General features: G+C 40.0%; 3 protein-coding genes across 14 annotated transcripts in view; all 3 read left to right on the forward strand.

Moving 5' to 3' along the window:
* Nucleotides 1-1,049: 1,049 nt before the first annotated feature.
* LOC109974180 (elongation factor 2-like) lies at nucleotides 1,050-8,754 on the forward strand. Its single transcript, XM_020624248.1, has 13 exons — nucleotides 1,050-1,153; nucleotides 2,404-2,618; nucleotides 3,033-3,214; nucleotides 3,602-3,813; nucleotides 3,997-4,175; nucleotides 4,363-4,468; nucleotides 4,779-5,031; nucleotides 5,161-5,356; nucleotides 5,471-5,837; nucleotides 5,990-6,343; nucleotides 6,491-6,673; nucleotides 6,937-7,069; nucleotides 8,401-8,754. Exons 1-13 carry the CDS (start codon nucleotides 1,151-1,153, stop codon nucleotides 8,592-8,594), a joined length of 2,577 nt encoding a protein of 858 aa, XP_020479904.1. The 5' UTR covers nucleotides 1,050-1,150; the 3' UTR covers nucleotides 8,595-8,754.
* A 1,490-nt stretch (nucleotides 8,755-10,244) lies between these two features.
* Nucleotides 10,245-14,477, forward strand: hmg20b (high mobility group 20B). 3 transcript variants are annotated; one of them, XM_020624244.1, is made up of 9 exons: nucleotides 10,245-10,345; nucleotides 10,706-10,807; nucleotides 11,438-11,638; nucleotides 12,012-12,132; nucleotides 12,345-12,397; nucleotides 12,506-12,572; nucleotides 12,754-12,969; nucleotides 13,269-13,401; nucleotides 13,873-14,477. In XM_020624244.1, exons 1-9 carry the CDS (start codon nucleotides 10,298-10,300, stop codon nucleotides 13,883-13,885), a joined length of 954 nt encoding a protein of 317 aa, XP_020479900.1. In that variant the 5' UTR covers nucleotides 10,245-10,297; the 3' UTR covers nucleotides 13,886-14,477. The 3 variants fall into 3 exon arrangements, with proteins under 3 accessions (XP_020479900.1, XP_020479901.1, XP_020479902.1); XM_020624245.1 differs by lacking the exon at nucleotides 10,245-10,345 and adding an exon at nucleotides 10,362-10,555; XM_020624246.1 differs by lacking the exon at nucleotides 10,245-10,345 and adding an exon at nucleotides 10,362-10,551.
* Nucleotides 14,478-15,951: 1,474 nt separating this feature from the next.
* Nucleotides 15,952-20,065, forward strand: part of unc13a (unc-13 homolog A (C. elegans)) — a 50,165-nt gene continuing 46,051 nt past the window's right edge. For all 10 annotated transcript variants that reach the window (XM_020624231.1, XM_020624234.1, XM_020624232.1 and 7 more), the window contains exon 1: nucleotides 15,952-16,254. In XM_020624231.1, coding sequence (XP_020479887.1) covers nucleotides 16,233-16,254 — 22 coding nt within the window. In that variant the 5' untranslated portion in view covers nucleotides 15,952-16,232. The remainder of the gene's footprint in view (nucleotides 16,255-20,065) is intronic.

Genomic DNA, 20,065 nt, shown 5'->3' on the forward strand with positions numbered 1-20,065 from the left:
AATCTGACCGTCACCTAAGACCTGTTTGCCTTGGGAGACCCTATCAGGGGTATATAGTCCCTGACAACATAGCGCCTAGGATCATTTGGGTACTCAAACCCCTCCACCATGATAAGGTGGCAGTTCAAGAAGGATGGCCTCTATAATTTTATGATTACAATATAATCATAAAAGCAGTGACTGAGCAGTGGTTATATTTTATGATTACAATATAATCACTGCTCATTTCACTTTTGGGTGACAGTATTAGTAACTGTGTTCTGTGGGACAGTGGTGTTGAAAGCTGGAGTTTTTTGGAGTGAGGCTGTAGTGCCATCTGCTGAAAAAATTAAATTAAATTAAATTAACAATAGGCTATAGTAGACAAAGAATAGTCATGTTAAAACCTAGCAATAATAAAAATAATCTCAATGTTTTTGATAGTTTTTTTTATCAATCTTGTCTAGGCTATTTTTTGTTTGAGAACATATCGCTCATTTTTGACAAATTTATAAGATAAGATAAGATAAGATAAGATAAGATAAGATAAGAAAATCCTTTATTGTCATTGTCACACACACAGTCATATTATATTTTAGCAGCATTGAGTGTGGTAACTGCTGTTGGGTAAAAACTATTCCTGAATCTAGTGGTTTTTGAGTTGATTGCTCTGAACGAAGGCAGCAGTTCAAACAGTGAACGCCCTGGGTGATCTGTGTAGCTCTTCCAGAGGAGGAGAGGGCAGCCGACAATCTCCTGGTCCGTATTAATGACCCTCTGGAGCGTTTTCCTCTTAGCCACTGTGCTGCTGCTATACAGCACACATATACAGTATGCAAGGATTCTCCCAGTGCTTCTGTCAGATTTTTCTTTTAAAATGCAACTCTAATGTGCTTAACTAATGATTTTATGTCGATAACAATCGGATATTTTTATCATGGTTTTCCCCGTGGATGTATTAAGTGCGAATGTTTGCCATTAGTATCCTTAGGTCAGAGAAACAGCTATCAGCGTAACCCTATTACGAGCTGACGCACAGGCCATACGCACACGGTATAAAATCATGTTTTCTGACGTCAGCGGCCTCTTCCCTGCCTATGCCCTCGTGAGGTGGGCAGTGTAAAATTTTGTCAGCTTTTTCCATTAAGTGAATCCTAAAACATCGGGCAAAATGGTGAGTCTTAAGTATTTTTCTGGAGTGATTAAACAGTTGTCGGACCTACGTGGTGTCCTTTGAGCCCAATATTAATCTTAACATTCTGCTATTTTACAGATGCTATGCTGTTTACATGTCAGGGTTGTGCTTTGATCGAAATGGCAACCATTTTGTCATATGTACTACTAGCTCCATAGGCCCGCTGAAACTCAAGAAGATCAGTTCTGACCGGTCGCTGTTATCCCGGTTTTTATGTGCTTAGGGCTGTTACATTTATTACAGGTTTGAGTGACGAAATGTCAAAGTGGGTTGAAATAGTCAGTTAACGTTAGCTATAAGAGTTGCGGTGTCTGCTAACTTTGATAGTGGCGGTTTTTAATCTAACAAGCTCTTGTTCTATTTAAATCGTGCCAATATTGATACAGACATAATGTATTTATGACAAGGATACAATTTAAATGTATTATTTGTGGTGGGGCGAGATGCGTGAAGGAAATATCTGTTTTTGAAGTTGTACTTAGTTGGAGAGCTATAATGCCGGCATTTCGTATTCACCGGCTCGTCCGGCCAGTTTAGCTATAGAGCTAATGTTAGCATGTAGCATAATGTCAAAGTCTGTACACGTGGCCTATTCAAGGCTACATGTTATGCCAGGTGTTGCTGGGTTAATTCGTTTTTTACGAAGGATTTGTTTAACACAAGTTTAGTAATGAAGCTTCTTCTACTCTGGATATATTGACAAACACTGATAAACAAAGTTGTTAATAATGTTCTTCCTAGCATAGCTAACAATAACGTTGATGGCGGATACCCAACGACCAGGGTGGAAGTGCCGAACATTTTACAGTGCGTCAGCAACATATTTCTCTATCCTCTGGGTGCATTTATATGCGTAATAACTGAAAGACAACAGCCTATTGATTCTTAGTTGTGGAATTAGTAACGTTTGTATACTGAAATGGAAGTAAGCTTAACATGAACGTAAGTGACTGTGAAGTAGTGAAACGGGTATGCAGCCATTGCATTTTAAGCAATTCTATTTTGCAGTGTATGCACATTAGTACCTTTTAACTTAAGTAGGTATTTATGTTTGTCCCTTTTTATTACCTAAAATAATGGCCAACGAATCAGTCCCTGGCCGTGGATCAGGATGACACAGCATCCAGTCATAAACCTGATTGTTGGCCTGCTTGACAGAAAGCCCCACCAAAATATTCTTGTTTCCCTTTTTTGTGAATATTCAAATCTGACCTTTTTTCCCTCTTCAGGTGAACTTTACCATAGACCAGATCCGTGCTATCATGGACAAGAAGGCCAACATCCGTAACATGTCTGTGATTGCTCATGTCGATCATGGAAAGTCAACTCTGACAGACTCACTGGTGTCAAAGGCTGGTATCATTGCCTCGGCTCGTGCTGGGGAGACCCGTTTCACAGACACACGCAAAGACGAACAGGAACGTTGCATAACCATCAAGTCTACGTAAGTATCTTGTAATATTTTTAACTACAGTCTTTCATTGTACCTTTTCTATACTGTGGTTTCACTAACTGTAGGCCTGTGTCTGACTGCTGATGTTTGGTATCAAGTAGAAAATTGTTTAAGGGCAGCCTGAGCAACACCTGCTCATGTGTCATTTCTTCACGTTTGTGTTTACTGGAGAATCTAGGTGGTACAAATGGCCTGCTTGAGAACGTCTCTCTCTTATAAGTTGCCCACAATGCGGTCAACCAGTCACTGTTTATTTTAGCTATGTTGACAATCCCTTTTTTGAGTAACTGTATAAAAACAATTATGCATAGTAGTAAACTTAATTTATGCTTAATCTGAGCCATAGATGTGTTGACAAGAGTTTGAGTTGTTAAACTTGACATCTGACTTTGTCTTAACTTTCAGCGCCATCTCAATGTTCTATGAGCTCAGTGAAAATGACATGGCCTTCATTAAGCAGGCCAAGGATGGTTCTGGCTTCTTAATCAACCTGATTGACTCACCAGGACACGTTGACTTTTCATCTGAAGTGACTGCTGCTCTCCGTGTGACTGATGGAGCCTTGGTTGTAGTGGACTGTGTGTCTGGTAAGGAAGGATGAGGTCTCAAACTGGATTCTGTTTTTCACTTGCACATTTTTTTCTTAGTCAATAAGCAGAAGACTGCAGGTCAAACTTTTACAGTGCTAGTCAAAGCTTTATATCAGAAATATACAAAACTAGTCAAAATTGAATCACATTTTCAGTGGTGTAAAATAGATCTGTGTTCATTAAAACAAATTACTACAAAAATAATGTCCTTTACTTGGCCCACTGGACAGCTTGCTTATAAAAGTCTTAAATAATCTCCAGTGTACATATTTTTCTTGCAAGACATCTTTCTTTGCTTGGAAATGTGCATATTCTGTGCTGCTTGTGTTAAATCACATTCGCATCTTAACCTGCATGGGCTAAATTATCTGTCTACCCCCCTAGGTGTTTGTGTGCAAACTGAGACAGTGCTCCGTCAGGCCATTTGTGAGCGTATCAAGCCAGTCCTGATGATGAACAAGATGGATCGTGCCTTGTTGGAGTTGCAGCTTGAACCAGAAGACCTCTATCAGGCTTTCCAGCGTATTGTTGAGTCGGTCAATGTGATCATCTCCACGTACGGAGAAGATGAACATGGACCTATGGGAAACATTATGGTGAGTGGCTGTCTGAACTTTTTATCACAAGTGGCGCGCTCACCGTTGGAACACCTCAAGCACACCATGAATTTTATGTCTTGTCTCAAGTAAAATTGCGTGTCAGAATGACTAGAAACATTTAATGAAAATTCTTTAAAGTGTACTGTGCTCATGATGATGTGGCGATGCCACCTGTCCTAGGTTGATCCAGTCATTGGTACTATTGGCTTTGGCTCTGGACTCCATGGCTGGGCTTTCACTCTGAAGCAGTTTGCTGAGATGTATGCAGCCAAGTTTGCTGCCAAAGGCAACACCCAGATGACACCAGTGGAGCGCTGCAAGAAGGTGGAAGACATGATGAAGAAGCTGTGGGGTGATAGGTGAGTCTCTAAAACAGAGCACTTGATTGAAGTGCATATGACTGGGGCATGTAGCTAGCAGTAAAATAGTTGTATGGGAACACAGTGAATTCTTTGTAAATCCCTTTTATCTCAAACAGAATTTGGGTGTGTTACCAATGTAGTTGTTTCTGGCTATTGATTAATTATTACACCTTATGTATTCTAGGTACTTTGATGTAGATAATGGAAAGTTTGTCAAGACTGCTACTGGAGCTGATGGCAAAAAGTACCCCCGCACCTTTGTTGCTCTCATCCTGGACCCCATCTTCAAGGTAACAAAACTGGACAGGACATTGTTGTTTTTTTAGACATTCAGATACAGTGCATCTAAAAAAAAAAAAAAAAAAAGCAACAATGGTCAGGGAGCTACATTTGGTAATAAGGTTATTGTAAAATCTGACCAAAATAAATAGTTGGTCTTAAATGCCTGCAAATGATGACTTGAAAATTCTTCACTTTGACCTGACTAATCTGTGATGATCACCTTTTGTCTGAGCAGGGCATGGAATCAATGGTTTGTTTAAACAACCTTGGCGTGATCATGTTAAAACATTCTGCTTATCGAAATGAATACCTTTTTAGGTGTTTGATGCCATCATGAACTTTAAGAAGGAGGAAACTGCCAAACTGATCCAGAAGCTGGAAATCAAGTTGGATACTGAGGACAAGGACAAGGAGGGTAAACCTCTCCTGAAGGCCGTCATGCGGCGCTGGCTGCCTGCTGGAGAAGCCCTTCTGCAAATGATCACCATCCACCTGCCTTCCCCTGTCACTGCCCAGAAGTACCGCTGTGAGCTGCTCTATGAAGGACCCGGTGATGACGAGGCTGCCATGGGTATGAAGCTGATTCATTTTACATTTGCTCATGCACAGCAATGAAAAGTCAAATCTACTGCACATGCATAATTTTAATAATTGTTTGTTGTTTTGGGATTTTTACTGACAGACTAAATTGTTTACCTAGGTATCAAGAACTGTGACCCCAAGGCTCCCTTGATGATGTACATCTCAAAGATGGTCCCCACCAGTGACAAGGGTCGCTTCTATGCATTTGGTCGTGTGTTCTCTGGGTGTGTCTCCACTGGCCTGAAAGTACGCATCATGGGACCAAATTTTGTCCCTGGAAAGAAGGAAGACCTCTACTTGAAGCCAATACAGAGGTTGGTTTCAACATTTGGCATATATATTGGCACATCAGTTATGAGGTCACTTAAACAGATATTAGTTGCATCTGAATTGAATTTCTCTTCTGCTCACACACTTCTCTTTTCCAGGACCATTTTGATGATGGGCCGTTATGTTGAGCCCATTGAAGATGTGCCATGTGGCAACATCGTGGGTCTGGTTGGAGTGGACCAGTTCCTTGTCAAGACTGGAACAATCACCACCTTTGAGCATGCACACAACATGAAAGTGATGAAGTTCAGCGTCAGCCCTGTGGTGAGAGTTGCAGTGGAGGCCAAAAACCCTGCTGACCTGCCTAAACTGGTGGAGGGCTTGAAGCGTCTGTCAAAGTCAGATCCCATGGTGCAGTGCATCATTGAGGAGTCTGGAGAACATATCGTTGCTGGAGCTGGAGAGCTGCATCTGGAGATCTGTCTGAAGGATCTGGAAGAGGATCATGCTTGCATTCCACTGAAGGTGACTAAAAGCAGCATTTGAATAAACAGAGATTATATTTAATCTATGTGTACTAATGATAAGATCTGTAAAAATCAAATGGATAAAGTGACGTGTCATTTTCATGTTCCAGAGGTGAACATTTCTGCAGTAAAACATTTTTTTCTTTTTAGAAATCTGAACCAGTGGTATCCTACAGAGAGACAGTCAGCGCCGAATCAGATGTCATGTGTTTGTCAAAGTCACCCAACAAGCACAACCGTCTGTTCATGAAGGCCCGTCCCTTTGAAGAGGGCCTGGCAGAAGACATTGAGAAGGGAGAGGTTTCTGCTCGTCAGGAGCTTAAGGGTCGTGCGCGTTACCTCGCTGACAAGTACGAGTGGGATGTCACTGAAGCCAGGAAGATCTGGTGCTTTGGGCCTGATGGAAATGGCCCCAACCTGTTGGTCGACGTCACCAAGGGAGTGCAGTACCTTAGTGAGATCAAGGATAGCGTTGTGGCTGGCTTCCAGTGGGCAGTCAAGGAGGTAAGGGGGCAGTTGAATTCCCTGTTTCTTGCACTCAGACAAGTCTTATTTTGGGTAGTATTGTGTTGTTTTTAAGTAGTTGTGTGCTTTGTCTATTTGGTGTTCCCTAGATGTGCTTTTGATCTACATTTGGTGTGTTTTCTTTAGGGCGTCCTCTGTGAAGAGAACATGCGTGCCATTCGCTTCGACATCCATGATGTGACCCTGCATGCAGATGCCATTCATCGTGGTGGTGGTCAGATTATTCCCACAGCTCGCAGAGTTCTGTATGCATGCGAGCTCACAGCTGAGCCCAGAATTATGGAGCCCATCTACCTGGTGGAGATCCAGGTCAGTGCCAGTGGCCATGTAGTCTGACTTTTTCTTCTTACAATAACTGATTGGATTTTAGTCCTTTATTTAATCCTCTTGACTTTTGGAACTTGCTCACCAAGTTTGTCACACCTTTTGGGATTTGCCAGGGCATAGTTGCCGAGGGTTTTACTTGTTACAAATTGGCGTTCTTTTTTTTTTACCAGAGTTGTTAGATCTTGTAGTTGGCTGTTATTTCACAGATTTGAGTATTTTCTGTAAAACTTTTTTCCACTCTGCAGTGTCCTGAAGCTGCAATGGGTGGAATCTACGGTGTGTTGACCAAGAGGCGTGGTCATGTGTTTGAGGAGTCCAGTGTCATGGGAACACCAATGCGTGTCATCAAGGCCTACCTGCCTGTCATGGAGTCATTTGGTAAGTCCTCTTAACCATGAGTATAACGTGAAAGTGTTAATTTTGTCTGATTCAATTTATGTTGGTATGTTTTATTAGCTTTAGTTACACATTACTGACAGTTTTAATGCTGTAAAAGTAATGATTTTTGTGTGAAGTTGACATTGAAGTCAAATTGTTTTTAAGGTCATGGGTTTGTGTAGTGTCATCATGGTTGCGTAGTGGGACATTAGGCATGGGAAATGGATCAGTTTGCCTGGGCGTATCAGAGTACAATTGTTTACACGTATCATGACCTGCCTCCTCCTGTGTGTTTTTGATGTGCTTTTCAGTTGGTTTGGAAATGTATGGTTTCTAATCCTTACAATCAGCAACAGTAAACATTAGACACAGTATGTTGCTAAGACCCAAGCTTGTTTTTAGTGCAGCAACTCAATTTTCATAGTAAGCAGAAGAGTTGTTTTACCATCACAGCAATATTGTAGTGTATGCAGGTGGATATTACAGTTATGAATCGAATGTCTTTCACGTTCATTCTTGGCCTAAATAGTCAATTTTTGTTTACAATGCTACTTTATTGCTTTTTTTTATAAAAACATTAACAGATACTTGAATTACAAAATATAATGGAGGCTAACAAGTGGGTGCTCCCCCAGAATGTCTTGACCCTCATTTAATTACAACTTGATAGCGTTGTGTATATGTATATGTAAACTTCACAGCAAGTGTATTTAAAAAGTACTGTCAGCCAGGTGTTGTAATTAACTTGAAGAATAAAAGCAGTTTTTAAAATTAAGCATTAGCAGTAGAGGGAAAAATTGGTTCATTGAAATGGCAGGGAGTAGACTGAGCAAAGTGCAGATTCATGGCATAGTGCTTTTTTTCTTTTCTTTTTTTTCTCCTCCTCCAGAGCCAATCATGTAACTTCAGTACATCATTATCTTTTTGTGTGTCCTAGAAACTTAAGGGTATGTAGTGTTGGCTGCCATCTGACACTGAAAGCTCGTTAAATGGTGACCAAATGGGAAAACAGATGCTCATTGCAACATTTGTGTCTTTTGCACACATTAATTGCCATGTAGGGGGCGGCGCAGTGGTTAGCACTGTTGCCTCACAGCAAGAAGGTTCCAGGTTCAAGCCGGGGAGTGTGCAGAGTGTGGGTTCTCTCCGACTTGCTCCAACAATCCACAGCTTAGGTTGATTGGTGACTCTAAATTTCCCCTAGGTTGTTTGTCTACATGTCAGCCCTGCCTCTTGCCCATTGTCCACTGGGATAAGTCACGACCCTATTCAGAAATAAGCTGTAGATAATGGATGGATCATACTGAACCATATTCGTTGTCTGTTTCAAGGTTTCACAGCTGACCTTCGTTCCAACACTGGTGGCCAGGCCTTCCCACAGTGTGTGTTTGACCACTGGCAAATCCTCCCTGGAAATCCAATGGAGCCTTCTAGCAAGCCAGGTATAGTTGTCATGGAGACACGCAAACGTAAGGGTCTCAAAGAAGGTGTTCCAGCCTTGGATAACTACCTGGACAAATTGTAAAAGCCCAGACCCCACTTGGCTGTTACTTCATTCCTTCTTTCCCAACAAATTCCAGTCTACATCATGTGACCGGACTGTACAGAACATGAGCTGTTGCCACAAAGTTCATCAGTAAATAAACTACAAAAATTGTAAACAAATAAAGGAAAATAAAAACATACGAGTGAGTGAGGCTTTTTTTTCTCCTTGATTGTGTGCTTACTGTTACTTCAGATGTTTATTCCAGTGGCTACTTAAATCTAAAGTAGCCATGCTTTAAATAGAATAAAGGTCCATGCTTGTATTGCAAATATGTCAGATTTCCAGGTTGAATTTCACAAACCTTGGTTATTGCAGTTTAACCTTTTGTGGCCTTGCTGGTTAAATATTATGCTGTTAATTTAATTTTAATGTTCAACTATCTATTCTTTTTAAAAATGCTTTCTTGCCTCATTCTTTGCTTAGGCACATTAAAGGTCTGTTATCTTTGTTTTTAGGTTTGATATACAACCTGTTGAAGGTTTGGGAACTTTCTCTGACCATTTTGCTCTAAAAGGGAATACATTTAACGGTTAAAATTCTGCCACCAGAACCTACAAGAATAGAAATCCATGCTGGTATTGGACCTCAGCAGCACTGGCTCTATTCTGTGTGGATTCCCTTCCCCTGCAGAGGTGGTCTTTAAGATAAATAGGCAGCATTATAGATGCTGAGTTATCCTGTACTGCTATTAGAGTTGCTGTTTGTCAATGTGTGCCCTTGGCTTCGCAATATAAAGTGATAGCTTTGTTTGCATTGCCATTCCCTGGTTTTCTGCATAAGTTGTTACTGAAATGTGACCTGATCTTCACCAAAGCCGTATGTCAACAATCAAGCTTTCTAAGATGATAAAACAAGTAATCTTTCAGGTCTTTGTTGAGCACATCCATTAACCATACAGTGAAAAACCTCTGAACAAGCAGGACAACCACAGTGCTGTCTACTGTAGACTTTGGAAATAAAAAATAAAAAAAGGTACATCAAGGAGCCAGGAGCCGGTGGACACTTTGCTGTCTTGCAATGCTATCATACAGCATCGTAGTTAGACGTGTATCGTACAAAATCTAAATCATTAGAATATACAGTAGGTGTCACGAAATCACAAGTCTTCCACTTCCGGGAAAACTTTCGAAATAAAGGTTGGGCAGTGGGCTTGAGATTTTGGGGGGATTGAAGCATACCATTATAGTTCATTAGCGGCACTACATCCTACAGTTTGATTAAACTTTATTCCGGTTTGAATTACGACGGTAAAGGACAGTACAAATAAGACACATTGCCATAAAAATAGGGAAACTAAAATATAAAGTATAATACAAATAAAGTAGACTACATAACGAAAAACGATGGGAGTTTGTCTTATTCCAATAAAGTGCATATTAGTATTTAAGATGTCAAAATGTTCATTGGCTTCATTCTAAGGGCTGATCTTTGTTAAACATTTACTCTAATACTGTACCGTTTTACAAATTTGAGGTAGCCTACTTGTATTTTACTTGAGTATTTATATTTTATGCAGCTATATACTTTCAATTTTCGTTCAATCTCCTAAGAAATCCTACGCAACTAGGGAGAACTTTCAAGAGTTTAGATTAATATTCTCGTACTGTTATATACCGGTGCAGGCGGTAGCGAAGGGGAAATCTCCATTCAACCAATCACGAGTGTCTGTACCGACCAATCAGATGACAGATAGGCTTCTCTTCCTGTTTGGCCGAGATATTTATTATCCGGTGAGTATTAGAAACGCTTATCTAAAAATATATATTTTTTTTATAAACATACCTCTGTCCTGGGTGGACAAACTTAATTTAGTGTATGAATTATATATTTTGTTTCTTCTAAAGAATGGGCAGTTCAAATTATCTTTTTGCGCGGATATTGTCCGTTGTGTGTATGTGAACCGTGCGACCAGTTAGCCACACTGAACTGCTAGCAGGCAGGTTAGCCTAATTGGCAGCGGCATCACAGGGGGAGAATTAATGAAATTCACAACTGCGCTCATGTTTTTTAAAGCCTCTCTCACTTTATTTTGCCCATGATATAACCCAAACTGATTGTTGTCCGTTTGTACTTTTATCTCCAATAAATAGTCAATTTCTCGTACGGAGATCATGGGGGGAATCAAACAAGAGCAGAGTGAAGCATCACAGCAACCCAAAGCTTCACATTCAGCAGATCAACCGCAAGATGAGGTGAGCCCTGATGCATCTGACCAGGATGATTAGAATTTGTGTAAAGTACCTGTAATTTGCAATACACGAGCCTGTTGAAAGAGCAAGGCTGTTAGGTTTTGCAGCTCACGTTTTGTGAGGAGTTAAACGGCTTACTGTACACTAATTCGCCGTTTTATTAAGACAATGTTACATGAGGGGACACACTAGGGATGACTTCGCATAGGCCTACATGCTGCCTTGCAGCGTCTTTATATAACACTTGTGTACAATAACTGAAATAAAACAACACAGCTGATGAATAAAATTGACAATAAATGGAATAAATGCCTCTCAGTCTAACTCAGTACAGGTTACCATAAACTGCTTCCTGAAGAGAATAACATTGAAATGTGTTGTATTGATGGTAGGATTTGTTACAGAATTGTCTATATTAGAGTGAATGTATTTGGGCTGACATAATTAGTCAGCATAAAGTCAAGTAATTGTTTACATTTTTAAATCAAAGATAATAGAAATTCTGGTCTTAACTGCTGACATTTTCAGGTTTTCTTAGTCTTATGTCATAGTAAGCTGAATATCTTTGGGATATGCAGTGTTGGTTTCACAAAACAAGCAATTTGAACAATGTCATCATGCTCTGCTCTGCAGCCAAAGAAGAGAGGCTGGCCAAAGGGAAAGAAAAGAAAGAAGGTGCTACCAAATGGTCCCAAGGCACCAGTAACGGGATATGTCCGCTTCCTGAATGAACGTCGGGAACACATGCGGGCTCGATACCCTGACTTACCTTTCCCAGAAATCACCAAAAGACTAGGAGCAGAGTGGACACGATTGGCCCCAAACGACAAACGGGTAACTTTTTGAGTTTTCCATGTACTACATACCTGTAGTAATTTAAGTGTGCAAGGTTTTAAAGGATGCTTTATTACAAAGAAAACTATGCTTCAAGAATATAATTGCAAGTGTTATTGTATTTGAGTTATGCTGTGAGAGTCATCATTATCTTTCTTACTTCAATATAATGTCACTCGCATTAAGTTCTATTGTTTGACTTTATTTTTGTTTAAGATATTTCTCAGTAGTTTTTTTTGTCAGATGTGTGGTTGTGAAATGTGTTTGCAGGCAAATAATTTTTATGACATAATGACCAGTTTCCAAAAAGCATTATTTAAAAAAAAAGTTTCAAATGATCAAGCACAGACCTATTATTTCTGTTTATCGACAGCGTTATCTGGATGAGGCAGAACGGGAAAAGATACAGTACGCTCAGGAACTGAAGGAATATCAACAGACTGAGGCCTATCAAATCACCAGTGCTAAGATTCAGGACAAAAGGGTCAAAAAAGGTGATGACCAACTTCTATTTATCTAATGTTTTTCATGTTGGTTAATGCTTAGGTGTGTGTGTGTGTGTGTGTGTGTGTGTGTGTGTTTATTGGTTACTGTGCCTAATAAACAACCACTACATCACTGGGCAAATAGAAAGATAGTATATATTTGACACATCATTATTTGGTGCAGTGTGAGCTGTATTATACACATATATTTTCTTTTTCAGAAGACACTTCATCAGTCATCATTGGTACTAGTTCAGGGTCATCTTTACCAAAGGTATATGACACTTCTTCTGTCTTATCACTGTTAATTCTGCCCTGGAATTTTCCCATAAATTCTAGACAGCTATATAATCCATTTGCTGTTGATGTCTTTGTCTTTCAGGCTTCTGACCTTTCAAGCAGATTTGACATCCCTATCTTCACAGAGGAATTCCTCGATCAGAACAAAGGTAACTGAGAAACTGTAAACAGGAAATTTGTCATTCTTATGTGTAACATGTAAGTTCACTGCATTCAGCGTGATTGTGTACTTAGAGTTGTGCTGTTACATTATTAAGTCTATAATTTACATATTCCATCTAAGACAGTCTTACATATAATACTTTTGTATTTCATTCCTTGTGGTTTCAGCTCGCGAGGCTGAGTTGCGAAGGCTTCGTAAGGCCAACATTGAGTTTGAGGAGCAGAATGCAGTGTTGCAGCGTCACATTAAAGACATGTACAACGCTAAAGAGCGACTGGAGGCTGAACTGGGACAGGATGAAAAGCGTACCCAGGCTCTTCAGCAACACTTGCTGGCCATTAAGCATACACTGGTTAACAGCCTCTCCTCAGTCCCCTTGCCAGGTCAGCAGTCAGGTGGCTGTATTTAGTCTGAAAACAGACAAACATATACTGTAGCAACACCCCTGCATGATATTAGAAAGATCTCCTGGTATCAGGTTATAAGAGGCTCATTTTGCTTCTTCTCTTACTGTTAATGCATTAATGAAGTTCAACTACTTAACTGACTCAGCAACTTGACTGTTAAATACCTGTCTATTATAACAGCGAAAATAAACAGAAACCTTGGAATTTCCCATGAGAAAATCAAATAAAATAACTTAATGCTGTGGATTTGATTCTTCTGCATTTTCTCTGAACAGGTACAGGTGAGACAGCATCTTTTGGGAACCTTGACTCGTACCTGAGCCGGCTCAGTGGAGTGCTCGAGGGAAACCCCCATAAGCATCGTGCACTGCTCGCTCAGCTTTGTGAGGTCCTCTCTCATCTGGACAGGTAACTAATATCAATTGCATTTAAGCTTTGTATGACCACTGATACCATCTAACTGATTGCTACTAAATGTACCTGACTACCAGTTATACGCATCATTCACAGTGTTATCTGGATTATTCCTTATTTGCTTAAAGAGTAGTAGTGTGACTGGTACAAGGGAAATGAGAACACAAGATGAGTTGCTCAGTTCCATAGTGTCAATGTACCGTCTAAGAGAGAACAGCTTGTTCAGTGGCCTTGAGGCAAACTGAGTTTGAGACAGCTGTTTTTGCATGTTTCATCATCATTAAAAGGGTTGAGATTCAGTTCATTGATGGTGTACATTAATCTTCATTGGTCAAATTGTTAAACGTTAAATAAGCAATTAGACTTTACCATGATGTTTAAGTGTGGTTGCAGTCAAGTTGAGCAGAATTTATAGTCGTATGAATGGGTTTAATAGTAATCCTGTGTACTTTCATTTGTTGTCAGTGAGAAGTTATGAGAACACTCCAGCTGGAGACCCTTCTTTCCTGCATCAGAGGGTCACATGACAGCCTCAGTGGTGCTGGGTCAAGTCAGTGCCATTCAACAAAGCATGTTGATATCTCAAGGACAGTAAAGGCAAGGGTGCAAATATTTCAGAATTCCACACACAGTCCCTGTCTACATGCCTCTTCCTTATGAATGTGCATTCCATAGAATATGTGTATTCAAGCACATGGTTTGCAGTGCAATTTTACATTTTGAACATTGAATTCGGTTTGACTCTAACCCTATTGTATAGCTTTGTATGAGCAGTTACCTATGGGCCAATGTCCTGTCCAATAACATAAGCCTAATTATCAGTTTACAATAAATGCCATTTGGCATGTGGGTGGGTGGGTATTGTGTACAGTGTGATATTTAGAATGCACGAAAAAGAAAAACCGGAAGGTGTGAAAATTAAATTTTGGGCCACATGCGTCTGAATTTACATCAATAATGGCAAGTTATGTAATGGACAAGCAGTTTCACATGTTGTCAGAATATTATATATTTGTCTAGTATATTTCGTATTTTTCAAATTCTCATTAAACTATATGTTTCCAACAAAGGGTAAATGTGTTCAATTTTGCTTTCTTAAATTGTTGTGACTTGTCTGAAATAATCCTAAATTGAGTTTAAATCTAATTACGAAAGAACCTGTTTTCCTTTGTCAAATCTGTACCGTTACTATGCTTTTGTGTGGTTTTGGTGAGCTGACCCTGAAGGAGAAACTGTAAAGATGCAAAGGATGTTCCAGCAGGGGGAGGTGTTGGACCATAGAAAGAATGTTGGACCAGAGTTCCATCAGTCTGATTGCTGGGTTTTTTTTGTTTTTTTTTATAAACAGGAAGGATGTTGAAAATATTCAGCACACTTTACAGTGACTCAGTATAGCTCAGGTTTTGCCAGTGAGATTCTTATCCTGCTTAAGATTTATAATTTGTGCCAAATAACATGTTTTTTTTCTGTATTCTGCAGAATTTAGGCCTCAACACTTCATCTGCTTCCTGTCAAGTATCATTTAGCAGTCAGCATATTAATATTGTCAAGATCTATGCGCAGTTTGTCAGTAAGCTAAGTTGCACAGTAGCATCGGAGTGAGACTGTTTTTCTTGAATATTAGAATTTGATTTAAAATATTGAAAGATGTTTTCCAATTTAAATTCTGCTGAAGAGATACAGTTTAAGGGACTTCATCTCTTGCTGTCAGTGTATGTAAAGGCCAGTGTCCTTTAAGTGCCAAGCAGTTATTTCTCAGCCCTGTTTGCCTTTCCTTTAAGGCTGGTTAATTTAGTTAAATATTTTTCACTGAATACTTCCACAAAGATGATAATATAGTATTTGATAATACTATTTTATAATTGTCTTAGCCAACTAAACAGCACTCTGAGTGCAAACCTGCCAGGGCAACTCAGTTTCCCCATAATGCCTTTTATATCTAAAAGCAGTATTCCTTGAATAGTCTGGCCCTCATAATACTGACCATAAAAACATACTGCTTGTATTTGGAATCATGGTGATAGCACTATTAAAAGTTATTCAAGAAAAGCAATAGACATGAGTGACCGCTAAATGCCATGAATAAATGGATAAATGTCCCATGCAGACTAACATAACAGTAAGCCTTGACAGAGGCACACAAGTCACACCATTTCTCTGCATGCAAGTCCACTTTTTAGGAGGGTGACCATGCCCCTATGCCCATGCTCCCTATGCTCAGCACAGTAGCTGTGCACTTTGGCCACAAGGTGGCTGGCATATTGGCAGTCTTTCTTTTACAAATTGCTAGCACCAAAATCTAATCAGTTGTTCCATGGGCCATTCCCTGTCTCCCCAAAAAAGTGACATCAAATCCCTTTACTGCTTTATGAGTTACGCTGGTAACAAACAAACAAACAACTCTGGAAAAACATTACCTCTGCTCCTGGCGGAGGTAATCATGGCAAATATGTGACAAAATGAATTAGAGGTGTGCCCCCCCCCCCCTCACCACCCCCTGACGTCACTACCAGGAGCTGTCCACGCAGAAGGTGGTGCTGAAGCTGAACAAGATGGCTGTGTGTGGGGGAGCGGAGAGCTAAGAGAAGGGGGAGAAACACACATATTTGGACAGTTACATCCCTAAGAAAGACACAGAGGATTGCTCTGGAAGTGTGAAGACATCTTTCCTCTTTGTATCAAACTCTGCCTGGCCCAGTCTCTGCTAGCGGTGAGAGGCATCTCCATCTTCAGCGATTATTCCCAAGCTTGTATCCTGCACAGATTAGCTCAATTAACGAAGCCGGTGAAGACCCTGGACCCTGTAAGAAAGGCACATATAAGAAATGTCATTGCTGTGTGTTGGAGGTAAGCGACAGTAACAGTCCACGTCTTGTCTGTTTGTTTGACCGGGTGTTGTGAGCAATTTAATAGCTCAAAGTCTTATCTGTGCCACTTTTGGCGGATTTAGCTGTGAAGAGAATGATCGATCCACCAATAATTTGGCCATTTTGCACAGAACTGTTAAATTTGCTACGCTATTTCAGGAGTGTTCAATCCAAATCTTATTAATTGGACGAACACTCCCCATTATGTTTGAATATTTTGAACATGTTTTACCATAAAATATCACTCCTGCTTGGGCTGATAGTTTTGGTCAATTTTACAAAACCTTGCACTGCTACAACTGGATCGATTAAAGGGGTAGGCGTGTGCTTTCTGGCAGCCACTGTCAAATATAGTAAAGCAAGATGCAACAGCCTACACGCCTTTTGTCCCCTTGTAACAGAAGCGTGATGTTTTTCATGTCAAAAAGCAGGTAATATTTTGATTAAGGTCAAAGACAGTTCATCTCAGTATTTATGCGTAAACTGCGCGAAGCAAAAAGGAGTGTCCAGGATTCTGTCGATTTTCTTAACGGTAGGATATTTTTTTAAACCACGTGATTGGTAACAACTTTGCTAAATATCTCCGTAATGAAAACCACAATCTGTCCTGTCGTTAAATAATTCACGACTTCTCAACTGGTGTTCGAGCTGGTTTCCTACTAAATACCCAACTTTATCGTGACTACTTGTCAAATATTCTTCAGTCACGAACAATATATCTTTTATTCAGAAATTGTAAGCAAACCAAGAGAGACGGAGTAGACCTATAAAAGATGTAAAGTTATGAAAGTTTTACTTATTTAGTTTGAGGATTTCACCAGCAGCATTTCAGTATCAGGACCTACTTTTTAATTTGCCATAATGGAGTCCTTTGCTGTAGACTGTGATTTGCATAACTGTCCATGGGGAAACTGGGTGGATGGATAGTGCAGAAGCAATTTGAGACGCATACTAATAATAACATTCAAGTATTTGTCAGGTCTCTGGATAAGTCCTCTCAGGGTTGTTGAAGGGTTTTAAAATAGCCTCTTAGCAAGGAGATGTTTTCCATGCATTTTACAACATTTAGAACCTTAAACTGAAACTCATATCTTGACAGTATGGATTCGGTACATTCGCAAAATATCAGTTGTCTTTTGAATGACAGGTTCATGTAATAATTTTTGACAAAAGATTAATAATCTATATTGAAGTCTGTGCTCATCTTTGCCGATGGCCATTTGTCACTTCCTGGGAACTCTTAAACAAGCTTGAACAGAACTGCAGCTCTCTAAAATCCTCAGTGAGTTGGCATGAGTGTAGCAGTTGGGAAGAGTTAAAAATAAATCCTTCATTACCAAAAAGCCTATAACTAGGAACAAATTTTCACTGTGCAGTCTGAGAATTTTTGGCCAGTCTGGCTAGATGTCTTGTGCTGAAACACCTGTTAAATTTTGAACTAGTGAAAAACTGAAAGGCTTCTCCACACTGAGGCAGAGGCTTATAGTGTTCATGAAAAGGCTACTATGCCACTAGAGCAGATTGCACAAATGTTCAGGCTTGTTGGTGGTCTCTTTATGTTCTGAAGCTTTGTTGGCATAGCAACCGCAATGGTGTTTTAGGTCTCAGCTGATGGTTTCTCATTGAATTATTGCTGTTGTTGTTGTTTGGTGGTAGCTGTGAGGAGAATGTAGAAATAAAAAGGTATGACGAGTATGGCTTTTCACCTTGGGCTGCATACTAACATGAGTTAGGCTAATATAAACATTGCAGTAGCAGCAACATGGTATTGCATTCTTCCAGATGTGTGTATATTCTACTCCTATGTCTTGTGATGTTACGTGCAGTCTTTGAACTGATGCCTGTGCCCAAGCTGGATAAGCATGTTAACATCTGTCAACCCTCCTCTTACTGTCACCCCTTGTAGCATCATGCCAGTTCATGTATTATAACTTTATAATAGAGCAAGATAATTTACATATACAGTATATTCAGATGACTAGTGAGGAATCTTGTGTTTTAATGGAGATGTATACAGTAGATACAACAAAGCATTTATGTTCTGTGGTTATTGATGCTAATTACAGCCCACTCTATATTCTCCGAAGTGTATCAAGATAGATTTCTAATAATTTGCACAGTCTTTCTATTTTGTCACTGATTTTAGTCATTATGACAGGCTACTCAATCATCAGTGGCTATAATCAACATTATTAATATATTCCTTCTACCGTATATTGCAGGTGTGTGACTGATTTGTATCTGCTAGAGTCAATAGGAACAGACTGTAATTTTTTATACCTGTTACTTAAGAGTGATCTTGAGTCATTTCATTTTTTTGTCATAATATTGAGATATTTCTGTCCCGCGTTCACTACAGGTTTGCATTGTTGTTCTGAGTTGTGGGCTCTTTGAAAGCTTTTGATTGGAAAACCTCTTTAGCTCCTTTGCACTATGGACATGAGTGAATGCATTTGTCCAGTTTTCCTTGGCAAAGAAAGAGAAAAAGAGATGCTGTAACTGCTGTGCCATTTTATTTCAAGGGTGTGCAGAAAATATGTAACACCTACTCCCCTTCACTCCTTCCTCTGCACTGCAACTGCAGCAGAGTTGGCTTAGTCTTATGCCTGTGAGCTGTAAGTAGCCTCCAAAAGCTCGCTCTGCCTGCATCCGGCTGCACAGAGAGATTAATGGAGCATGAGAGAAAGATACAGAAAAGGAGCACACGTGCATACTCGCCACGTGGCGGGGGGCGCTTGTACAGTAGGAGCAAATGATTGAAGAGGAGCGATAACTGACGGATGGTGAGTAGAGGACAGCCGTCATTTACAGTCTGTTTAAAGTAAAGACATAACTCATTTCCTTCTCAAATTCAATTCAATTCAATTTTATTTGTATAGCGCCAAATCACAACAAAAGTCATCTCAGGACACTTTACATAGTAAGGTCTAGACCTTACTGTTATTATTATAGAGGAAAACCCAACAAATCCCCCTTGAGCAAGCACTTGGCGACAGTGGGGAGGAAAAATTCCCTTAAATGGAAGAAACCTCCGACAGACCCCGGCTCTTTGTGGGCGGCCTTCTGCCTCGACAAGTTGGGATGAGTGGATAGAGGAGAGAGAGAAAAGAAGAAAAGCAACAAGACACAACAAACTACTGATCAGGTCGATGTGGCTGGTGACTGCTCGTCAGAGACATAGAGCTCCAGGGCCAGGGCAACCTGCAGAAAGGTACAGGGAGAGAGAGGGGGGACACACTACGGGGAAGAGGAGACGCACAGCTAGTGATGGGTAAATATGGCATATAGATGCACAGACAGGGAATGTATAAGGGAACAATGTATAGGGAACCTTCCTTAAAAACCCTTAAGTGTACCTACTTTGTCAGCAGATAAAATATCTTTGACATTTGCTAAGAAGCACATGCTCCATCACACCATTTACTCCAGCACCTGCTTGATGAATCAGAGAGATATTTAAGTGATAAGCACGATCATAAGGGTTTGCTGGGGTGAAGCTGTTTTTTGAAGCACAATTTGTCAACAGTGATTATTGTACCTGCTTTGCTCTCACTATGAAAATGACTCTGTGTTTCTTTGTCTGCGTCACTTTTGCAGACCCACTTTTTAGGGTTCTCTTGACTGAATAATAGGGATTGCTTATTTATTTAGCTTTGTTTAGACAGATAGACTATATGTCATACATTATAAATGTATTCTTCCTGCTTATTCACATGTCCTCAGATATTTTTTAAGAGATTGTTGCTGAGGCCCTATTAGATTGAATGCTTATTCCATTTATTAATTTTCTT

This window comes from Monopterus albus, unplaced genomic scaffold (assembly GCF_001952655.1).
Source record: "Monopterus albus unplaced genomic scaffold, M_albus_1.0 scaffold323.1, whole genome shotgun sequence".
In the NCBI taxonomy this organism is placed as follows: Eukaryota; Metazoa; Chordata; class Actinopteri; order Synbranchiformes; family Synbranchidae; genus Monopterus; species Monopterus albus.